Source organism: Nelumbo lutea, chromosome 1 (assembly GCF_056320005.1).
Source record: "Nelumbo lutea isolate HS-2025 chromosome 1, American lotus-T2T, whole genome shotgun sequence".
Lineage (NCBI taxonomy): Eukaryota > Viridiplantae > Streptophyta > Magnoliopsida > Proteales > Nelumbonaceae > Nelumbo > Nelumbo lutea.
The window spans coordinates 205,351,570-205,363,038 of record NC_142684.1 but is presented as its reverse complement, the minus strand read 5'-3'; the positions used below and the strand labels follow the sequence as shown (position 1 = coordinate 205,363,038).

The following is an 11,469-nucleotide window of genomic DNA, read 5'->3' as shown; positions in this document are numbered from 1 at the left end:
TATTTCAACTATTTAAAATCTTGTTATGTTAAATATTTAAATAATAATTAAAATATTTAAGAATTTTTGTTATTTACTGAATTTAATAATCGTTAAAGTTATAATTTATACTATTAAAATATAGTTTCATTATTATTTTTTAAGATATTAAATTATTATTAATTTCTATATTATCTTATAATTATTTTTCTATATTTAAGAAAATTTTTAAATTTATTACATATTTTCGTTATTTTAACTATTTAAAATCTTGTTATATTAAATATTTAAGTAAGATGTAAAATATTTAAAATCTTTTTTTATTTGAATTTTATTTATTTAAATGTATTACATAATACTACATATTTTGTTATGTAATTATTTATATGTTTATAATATTTTGTTATTTAAGATATTTATTTATTGAAATATTTAAGTAAGATTTTATTTTTTAATGTTAGATATTTATTATTTGAGTAACATTTAAATTGATAATTCTGAAAAATAGAATTTAAATTGTTAGTACATAATTTCGTGATATATTTTGTATAAATATAATTTTTTTATTTTTAATAAATATTTTAAAGTTATTATATAATTTTGTTAGAATATTTAAATAATTCTTAACTTAAAAAATTAAATTTAAATTTAAAAAATTATAATTTGTTAAAAAAATAATTTTAAAAATTAAATTTATGATGTAAAATATTATAGACCGAGAAATATGGGAATTTCCTAATTTTCCATATTAAGAATATAAAATATTAATATACATCTATGGTTGGGTCGTTCGATTTTGGTCAATTATAAATGGCCAAAGCAAAATTAGTCCAACTTGGTCGGGTTAGGAAATTGTTGAACCAAAGTTGACTGAAAATACGAGTTGGTTGGATTAGTCGTTTCGTAATTTTGATGAAAAACCTGGCTAAAATTAGTTATTGTTGTTTTTGTATTATAAAATATTATTAAAAGTAATATATAAAATATAAGGGAAAATCTATGAAGTAGGAAAGAGATGGTATCAAAGAGTTTTGACGAATCAAAATCCATCCATGAATTTTGATAAATAACAACTGATTGGCTACCACGTTTATGATATTAGTTGATTGTAAAAAATTTTCAAATATTATATCTTTCTCATATTTTAATTGAATCCTAAATATAAATAATTATTAAATATTTAAAATTTGAAAATATAAAAAAATTGTATACTTTTTACGTATTTATACTTTACGGGACCCGGCTTGTTTATCATAATTCATAAGAACCGAAAAAAAAGTGCTTGTATGTTATGTCCGGTGGTTTATATCTAACAATCCTGCTCCGTGTCTTTCTTCCAGAAAGGCGGAAAGCCGGACGTCTCTGGTCGAGCTTTGCTCGTTCAGACGATCGATGGCGGAAGAAGAGGTACACTTCGAAGTCGAAGCTGTTCGAGCCGTTTACGATGAGGATTGTCTGGTGATACAGAACCTCCCGCCCCATCTCCATATCCATACTAGACCTCGAACGGCCGACGATTCATCTCAACAGGTGATTTACATATCGTTAACCTATTCATTCTCTTCGACCACTTGCTTGTGATTTTTCTGCGATTCCGGCAGGCATTTATAAAATCAAGATAGTCGATTTTGGTTTCAACCTGGATACAATTTTGGGTTTGATGTTGAATCTTTCAGTTTTAGATATAGCATACTTGGGTATATTTAATTTTGTCATCTACAGTGAGCGGTGTCAAACCCAAGTATCTGTGTATTTAGTTGCTTACTACTTAAATTAATTTTATATGCTTACACATCCATATACGCATGCTTACATTACAAAGGGTACGACTTTTGATTGATTGACCTTCATATAAGATTTGCAACTTTAAGTTGATATTTTTTGGTCGTGTAACAACTTCATTGATTATACATGAAGATGAAGCTGAAGCACAATTTATCCTTCTTACAATTCTCTTAAGCATTATTTGAAAGAACGTTTGATGTTAGTATGTTACATAAACAGGGTGTTGGATAAGGAATTTAAACTAAGAAATGAAGTATTGTACATGATACGGTACCCTTGTACTGGTATCCTGAGTGTCATGGTTATATAGACTAACTTGTGACTAATAAACCACTTTGGAGAAAATCCATAACCATTAGAGATTGGAGAAATCTAGTAAACTGTATAATGCCCAGGTCATGTTGTTTTACTTTAACTGCTTCTTTGACATGATATAGTTTGCTGGAAGTACCTAGCAGAGTTTCTGCAAAGCTCTTGATTATAATCTCTTGATACACCCTATTTTTTTATAATTTCCTTTTCTTTTCTGTTTAAATTTTTATTTATAAGTCTAAGAATAGAGAAGATAGAAACTTATTGGATTTCCCCAAAACTTGACCATTCTTGCATTCTCCAACATGGAAGGCTTCGCTCGCTTGCCCCTCCCTATTAATGACTTGGCCGAGATTGTCGTCCAAGCAACTGGACCAAACACATGGATTGGCGGATCAACCCAGCGCCCTAACCAACAAACAAGCGAGAAAACTACAGCGCGCGCTAGCGCTCAAGCCGTTGCGCTGGCTGCGCAACGGCAGCACGCTAGCGCTCAATCCATTTTGAATCTTGCTGCAATGGCAAAGCGCGTTGCGGCGTCCTAGCGGGCGCCTGAACTTGCAGCCTTAGCTTGCTCTCAGGCAACAAGCAACGGATTGAGCGCTAGCACTTAAGCCGTTGCGCTAACGCGCAACAAGGAACCAAATGGAGTCTCATTGAAATGGTACATTATATTGTCTCCACTTTTATCTTTTGTACGGCAACAGCAAAGTATGCCCAAGTATTTTTAACAATTGACTTTTTTTTGTTGCAGTTTGTGGAAGCTATTCTTGGAATACGAGCTGGTCCCCAGGTGCACGTTAACATATAATTATTGGAACATTTATGCTATCAGCTTTAATATATTTCATCATCATCATCATCATCATCATCATCTTATCATCATCATCATAATAATCACCATGCCTTATCCCAACTATATGGGGTGAGCTACATGAATCCTGTTTCACCCCATTCTATTTAAAGCTATCAGATTTAATATATTTGCTATACCCAAATGAAATAGATTACTTGAGCCTCCAGTGGATGCAATAAGCCATTGAAATGAAATGGATTTATTTATTTCTTGTTTCCTTTAAGCATGCACCCTCAAGGGAAAAAATATTTATAAAGGAAACTGTAATGTTTTGCTCTGAACTTCCCCCATGCTCATTGACTGGTTTTTCGATACTACGCTGTTTGACTATCACTATAAAGATATTTAATGTGGTAGCTTTTCTACTATTGTTTATGAAAACGCACCATGTTCTTTTAGGATGTTTTATAGATGCCATATCCAAAGAAGAAGGGATGTTGGCGAAGTCGATATAAGCTTTCGTTTGCTTTCTGTAATATGCAGATTTATAATTACAAAAAAAAGAAGCATATTTGTAAGTAACTCAACATGTGCTAATTTACTTTATTTTCTGTAGCAGTATCCCAAGGAACTGCCTTATATTGATATCATAGAATCCAAAGGTCTTGATGGGAAGCGACAAGCACATTTACTAACTAGGATACATGAAAAAGCCCATGAACTCTCCTCCTGTCCAATGCTCGTAGCACTTTGTGAGGTAACCGTTGATTCAATTTAGATCTAGCAAATCTGAATATCTGATTTTGGATTTTGGAAGGTACATGGATGTTATTGTTCAACTAAAGATGAGAAAGACTTAAAGGAAAGTTACTTTGTAGCTTGCATACTTGGTAGGAATTTATATGACCTCTCTTACAAACTCATTCACGCTTTTTTTCTATTCTTTCAGATTTCACACAATTTAACTATAGTTTCTTATATATTTCCTTATGTAACAACATTTTCCCTTAGGAAAACATGTTTCCTGAAGATGCCCTTTCCATTCGGAAAGGCATCTCATGAGAGAGTATTCTGTGGAAGATATTGGACACTTTGGTCATATGATGTATCCTGTTATTGTATATAGTTGTATTGCTTGTTTTGTCTAACTCACAACTTTCCTTGTTATATCCTGGACGGTTCTCTTAAGAATGGTTCGTGCTATGCTATTTGTTGCTTTGTATTTGATTTGTAGCATTTACTAGCTTGCATTTGTCAGACTATGTTTCCAATGTACTTAGAATCATGAAACACTTTTTGTGCCTACCCTTGAAGTGTTTGCATGCTAATCAAAGATTTCCTCTCACCTTTGCAATTATTTACATGACCATGCTATATTTCCAATATATTTGCAAATTATAAAGTATTATTGTGCTTTTAATTTGTTTAATTTCTTTTGATAGCATACAATCAGAAATATCTTCTATTAGCTTCATCTTAGCAAAAGGAAAAGTTAGAAATTATTTGATTGAATCCTTTATTATATTTTGATCTTTCTTCTATAAATATTTTAAGAATGTAGCAAAACTTGAAATTTATGATTGAAAAGAAAACTTTCCATTCATGGAGGTGATTTTTACTTTAAGTAATTTATGTTAGGTGCCATTGCTTGGTGCAATGGTAAAATCTCGTGATGACAAGCATGAGACTGCCACTTTGAATCTGAGAGCAGACCTTTTGTGCGAAAAAGTGTTGGGCGTTAGATCTCTATTTAGCCTACCCTTCCCAAAGCCCTACATGGCGGGGACCAAAATTTGATAATGGCCATGTTAATTGCTGTTTGGTTCTTTGGTGCCATTGTAGGTTAGATAGAAACATGCAAACACTCTTAATGAGATGAATCTTAAATCTCAACTGCATAGTTGTCAAGGCATATATGTGATTCTAGGTAAAAGTGGAACATTCCTATCCTAAGTGACTTAATTTGACAAAGAGAATTTAAATTCTAGGTTGATTCCCTAGTTTTAGTGTTTTACATACCAATGATCTTGCATATAAATTGAAAAATAACAATTTTCTTTACTAAGTAACAATGAGTTTCATATCAAAACATGGCAAATCATTTTACCTAAAAGACAGTAACATTTTAGTTATTGATTTCAATTTTCTGAACAGAATATTATAATATAATAAGCAATGTCATGTCATAAAACTATTAGCAACTAAAGAAGGCTATATTTTTATACTAACGAAGATGTAAGACAGAGATAATAACAAAAAGAAAGGTTGAGCCCCTATTCTTTTTAATAGAAAGGGGTAATTGAAAAAAGAGAAAAATTGATAAAAAAGTGGCCTGGCTCTCTTTTATCCTAACCTTGTTTTTCTCTTTCCCTCTTCTGAAAACCTTGGATCTTTTAGGGGCCATTGCTTGGTGAAATGGTAAATCTTGGGTTAACAAGCATGAGTATGACAAAGGTCACTTTGTGGAAAAGAGTCAAAATTAGGTATATATCCAGTCCACCCCTCCAAAGAATCTGGATAGATAGGACCAACATAGGTAATGGCCCTTTATCAAACACATTTTAATAAGATGCACCCATAGTAATGATATGACAACAAGGCATTCACTTTGTAATTTTTACCACCTAGGCAGCCACGATACCTTTCAGTAATGGCATTCAGGCTCTGGACAATGTCTTGATAACCATGTTTAACTGCTTCCTGTTTCAACTATCATTTTGTGGCCTTTATGACTTCTATTTGATGCTTTATCTCTATATTTATATCATTAATAACTTTAGGTGAAGCCTTGATAACTATGGTTACCCGCTTCATGTTTCAACTATCTATATGTGATCTTCATTACTTCCTTGTGATGCATTCTCTTTGTATTATATTTTTAATGACCAAAAGTATTTTGAAAAGGTACTTTAGAAATGGTATAAAAATGATCGAGATGCTATGGTCTAATTGGGTTTGTGCGTTCAGTGTCTCCATGTTGTCACTGTCATATCAATGTTCAAGCTGCATAGATGTTTTGCATCAGATGGTACCATGTGTCAGATTAAGGATTCCCTGATTCTCCGACAATCTGTTATTGGTGTCCCAAGAGGGTGACTGCAGAATCTCCAACAAAATCTGTTTTGCATCAGATAGTACCATGTGTCAGATTAAGGATTCCCTGATTCTCCCCTCAGGCGTGCCTAGGCGCACAGGCGAGGCGCATTTTAGGGTAGGTGCCTCGCCCAGGTCCTAGGTGCAGCCCATTCAAAAGGCGCATGCCTTTTCCTTTTTTTGAGTCTAGCAGCTGGGCCAGTCTTCTTAAAAGCAATTAAAACTATAAAATCATTATTTTTTGTGTGAAAACTCAGAATTTAAGACCCTAACATGGACTTGTTTGGGCTTGCCTCAAGGTGCGTGGCACAAAGGCGGCTCGTAGAATTAGGAATGTAATATGTCACATTAGCTACTTGATTTAATTGAGAAAAAAGAGATTGTGGGTTTTATATGCTTGAAAATGTTTTATATGTTTGATTTCATTTTTAAATTCTCATTTGAATATACTTGACGTATTATGTTTATGTATTTTAATTTTAGATAATAGGTTTTTTAAAACATTTATTTAAAATTTAAGTTTATATTTTTATTAATATTATGTTTTATAACTTTTTGATTTTTTTTGATTTTTTTAGATTTTTTTAATTGTGTGCCTTGCCTCAAAAAGGTGCGTGCCTTGCCTTGCGCCTTGCGCCTTGTGCCTTTCGCTTTTAAAACACTGTTATGGTTATAACATGAGTAATTTGATAATTATTTTGCATTCAAAAAGTTTTTGTTACAAAGGATAAGAAGGAATTATATCTGTGCCTTATAATCAGATAAAGATAAAGGTTATCATCATCATCATCATTATTATTATTATTATTATTATTATTTTGTATCTTGAGATGAACATGCCAAGGTTGAACTCAATTCACCTATATATATATATATATATATATATATATATATATATATATATATATATATATATATATGAAAAAGTATCTGAAAGAAAAGCACCAGTGTCATGAAAGAAAATAGGCCATGGTAACTACTAAATGATATCAATGACCTTGTTTTATTTTTCTGTCTCTGGAGTTGTGTGTGGCATATGTTGTTACTGGTCACATACATATGCTCTATTGCAGTGTTAATTTGCTTCTGCTGAAATAGCAGTTATGTGTAACACATGTACCATGAAAATTTGTAAGTTAGGTACTTATTATCTGAGTATAAGATTGAAGCAATACCCAGATGGATATGCCATTGACATTGAAATATTTAAACTTTTATTTACTTATCTTAATCATATACTAGAAATAGCTTTCAGTACTTGTGCAATATATTGATTGATTGGAATATGAATAGGAAGCAGTGGAGACACTCTCTAACATGAACCACCCTGATGGAGATTGCCCATTATGTCTGTATCCCTTGGTTCCAGATGATAGTTATGATGATTTTTTGCCATTTATGAAGTTAATGTCTTGTTTTCACTGTTTCCACAGGTAAACTTTTGTTCTTTATTTATCTTGATCCACTTTTTTAGTGTTGGTAAATCAGGAGTTCAGATATTCTGTTTGCCCATTTCCAGTGAATGCATTATTAGGTGGTGGAAATGGCTTGAAGGGAAAAATGAAACCAATGCTGGTAATTCGTCTGATGCATCTGTTCTCCCTTCCAGAGATTTAAGGAGACAACAAGGTAAATATACTTTATAGGAGGACTATTTTAATTAGATTAAGTAAGACAGAGGTAATGAATACCCAAAAGAAGACAAAAAGGTAATGAGCATAATTATGGGAATCTAGGACTAGCCCCAATAGTCTCCATGGTCTTTGGAGGAAGTTTGGTTTGTCGTTTTTTATTGTGGTTGGGGGTGTTTTGATGGAAATGGGGGCTGTCTGCAGGTATTTGTTTTTCTTTTTTCTTTCCTGCTTGTGCTTGTGGTGAATACCATGTCTCATTCTGATTCTTCTATTTTTCCTTCATTTTAAACCTTGAACTAAATTAAATTAAGAATTGGAGAAATGTAAAATAACAAGGGAGAGGTCTAGCTTACTGAGGTGCAATTTGGGTTGGCTTGGGTTGGGGATTTGTTAAAACTTAAATGGGCCCAAACCCCAACATGAGTTCAATGTAATTGAGATTCTTCATTGGACAAACAAGAGAAGAAAAGGAGAGCACTCTCACATTGGTGGTGGTGTAGAATAATCAAGCCTCAAGGGTTGTTTTGGGTGGTTCAGTTGGAGTTCAATCTTTTTGTTTTGGTTTTGTTTCAGCGTTGATGCTTGTTGATGGCTGTTATTGTTGGGTTTCTTTGGTTTTGGGTTGGTATTCACCTCTTTTGTGTTCCGTCTTTCTTAATAAAATTTTCTTATATATATATATATATTCTGCTTGCCTTTTTTGTCATTATCTTCAATATTTTATTTTGTGTGTCAGGTAGTTCCCTTGGATCCAATCTGGTTTTTATTCCCTGTTTTCTCTGTCATTAATAATTTGTCCTTGTCTGATTTCTTACAAAAGCAATGTTGTATCTGATTTAAAAAGTAGAATCTGCATGATGACTATATCTGTCAATATGATTGTCAAGGTAGACAAACCTCTAAAGTTTGATCCTCAAAAACTTGTTCAATTGTACTTCTGACATTTAAAGATGAATAATGGGTTTACTGTAATTTTATCACATCCAATTTCAACATGTTTCTCACCAAGGCATAGTTGATATATGGCTTAGATGTGCAAGTAATGAAGGAGAATCTGGGAAACTGTCCTGTCTGCCGCAAGGTTTTTCATGCCAAGGATATTGAACATGTGCTCAACTTGGTTGGAACTTATTCATCGCAGTTGGTATGTTTCTATGCAATTATAATCTTCTGCTTTGCATTGGAACTTTATTAATTTCTTTGTGTGAAGTGTAAGGAGCTGCTCTGATAACAGATGAAGTGGCACTCTATACTCGTAAAAAAAGATGAAGTGGCTGAACTGAAAGACTCATTGCATATAAGTTTTTGAGAAGATTCATGAATATATATATATATATATATATATATATTTCACGAATATTTTATTATTTAATTATTTTATCCATTAAATGGTAGCAATTTTAGTACGTAAATTAGCTACTTGTCTAAATTTGTCATGCACATGGTCCTGTACCATGTGATATCTGTGAATGGTTCAGCAGATGTCAAAACATTATTTTAGATAAGAGATACAAAAAGCAAGGAGTTGCATAAACTAAGCATGTCTTATTAAGAGGTAGACTATCATTATGTTGAGAACTATTATTTTAAAATCATGATTTCATATTATATCTCACTGTAGATTAAAAATTTCCTCAGAAAAAGCAAAACCACTTTAAAAGATAAAAGAAGGTAATTTATGAAACTATGCTGGCTGAGATGTCAATGTGGTAAATCACATTTTGGTTTTGGTATGACAGCTTCTGAATTTTGTGTTCCCTTCTAATCTTATTGTATTTCTCTTGGACCTTTTTTCTTCTCTTTTCTTTTTTATTTATTTTACCAATAATAAAAGCTCTTGATCTTATTGCTGGTAACAAAAAGAATCACCATTTTGTTTCACTTAATAATTCTATGAATCATGAAATTTTGCCTTGGATTCCACCTCCTTCCTTTTCAATGAAGAATATAACTGTAGAACTTGAAGCATGATCAATTTATAAATCCAGGTAAACATTTCATAATTTTTTTTGAGATTCCTATATGCGAATGCCAACAGTATTTTACTTATCGAAAAAAGCCAACAGTATTTTTATTGTGAACAGAAGCATACTTTTGCACCAAAATAATCACGAATTATTTCTAATTGTTTATTTATTCTGATCCACTGGTTTTTGAGGCCATCTAAAAGGCAGGGAATGCAATTGAATATGATATTGGTAGCATTTGGTGAATATACATCAAGTCCAGATTGAGTTTATTGAAGAAAGTTTAAAGTTCAAATCATCTTTAACACTATAAGCTCCATGGGGCCTTTGAATGGGTTGCTGAATGGGCGAATGTGCATCACATATACATTAGGTTCGCATGAAATAAAGCAACCTGCATTTTTATGATGGATAACCGTATTAATGGGCGCAAGCTTATAAATTTTAAGGTCCATCTATACTTCAGATTGTGGTGACTGGACCACGCACATCCAGGATTTATAGAAAAATCTTTAACATAGGATCTAGATTGTGAAGTGGTTGTTACTGTTGAAGTTAATACCAGATATCCATAGAAGGGAAGCTTTTTGATGTTTCTTTTTTTAGATCATGCTCAATATTCACTGATCAAAAAAGGAAAAAAAAATTGCTTAATGCCCCCGAGTTCACAATTTTGTCTATTGCATTCCATGGTATACATTTCATGGAGTCGGTTTATGTTTTTGCTATTTGTTTTAACAATTACCTTCCTATTTTTATTCCAGGTTTTCGAGGAGAGTGAAGCTAATGATGACGAGCTTCTCAAATCTGATGCAGAGAATATCAGAAGGCAGAAATTTGAGGCTATCCTAAAGTTACAAGAAGAGAATAGTGGTCTAATTGAACCCAAAAGAAATGAAGTGCTGTTGCCTGGAATGTTTCTTCCGGAATCTGTTAGACCACCCACCACATCCACTAAAGCTGCAGTTGATCCACAGCCTACAGATCCAACTTGCACATCTAAACCTGAAACAGTTTCCAGTGATAGCTCAAACAAGCCAAGCACCAGCGAGCACAAAAACTTTGCCATGAGAAAGAAATCAAGAGCTCGGAATCCGAAAAAGCAGATAAAAGAATGGGTTAAGAAGGAGCATGTTACTGGGGAATGAGGTGATTGGAAGACGGTTTTTTTTTTTTTTTTGTGGGGGAGGGTGTTTATTTTTTCCAAGTGAGATTTTGTTTCAAGATGAAAAGGTCTTAGTATTTAGGAAAGAAAAGAAAATTGGGGAATATATAGTACATGTCAAACAGTTCCAATTAGTTGAATGTATACATTATTTCTTAAAGATGCTGGGCAACCCGACAACCGTGTCTCTACAGTTATTTTCCAAGCGATTAGCTGAATGTATAGCAAGGTTCAAAGTATCGATAGTATTGTGTCAATGGCTTTCCGATACGTCTTTTTAGGGGTTGTATCGGATCAGACTATGGTTCAGAGGGTAGTTGGGTTTTAAACTGACCCTTCTGAATTGGTTTTGAAAAAAAAAAAACAAAACTTAAAAAAAGTACTGGCACAAGTCAATATGCCCTACCTGTTGATACTTTGAACCTTGATGCATACTTTATTTGTTTTATATTATTTTTATTATTATTATATTTATGATATTTTTTATTATTATGTTTATAATTTTTTACTATTTTATCTTTTTTACATTATTTTATTATTTACAGATCTCTTTATTATTATTTATAGATTTATTTATTATTATTGTTATCCTTAATGTTTAGCTAATTGACAAATTGTACTATTGTCTTTAACCATTTCTACTGTTTCTAACAATTGACTAACTTTACCTTCTTGTTAACGTTCATTAATGTTTCGTTAAAATCCTTTTATGTGTGACACCACATGATGTATAACTTT

At 32.4% G+C, this 11,469-nt stretch overlaps 1 protein-coding gene across 1 annotated transcript; it reads left to right on the top strand.

Moving 5' to 3' along the window:
• Positions 1–1,229: 1,229 nt before the first annotated feature.
• Positions 1,230–10,891, top strand: LOC148880543 (RWD domain-containing protein). The gene is made up of 7 exons (XM_088962475.1): positions 1,230–1,509; positions 2,831–2,869; positions 3,492–3,629; positions 7,259–7,398; positions 7,485–7,594; positions 8,631–8,743; positions 10,331–10,891. Exons 1-7 carry the CDS (start codon positions 1,372–1,374, stop codon positions 10,712–10,714), a joined length of 1,062 nt encoding a protein of 353 aa, XP_088818601.1. The 5' UTR covers positions 1,230–1,371; the 3' UTR covers positions 10,715–10,891.
• Positions 10,892–11,469: the final 578 nt, after the last annotated feature.

Coding starts and splice junctions, on each gene's coding strand:
- LOC148880543 (XM_088962475.1), top strand. CDS start 1,372: ATGGCGGAAGAAGAGGTACACTTCGAAGTCGAAGCTGTTCGAGCCGTT. Junction 3,630..7,258: donor TGCTCGTAGCACTTTGTGAG/GTAACCGTTGAT, acceptor GAATATGAATAG/GAAGCAGTGGAGACACTCTC. Junction 7,399..7,484: donor TGTTTTCACTGTTTCCACAG/GTAAACTTTTGT, acceptor GCCCATTTCCAG/TGAATGCATTATTAGGTGGT.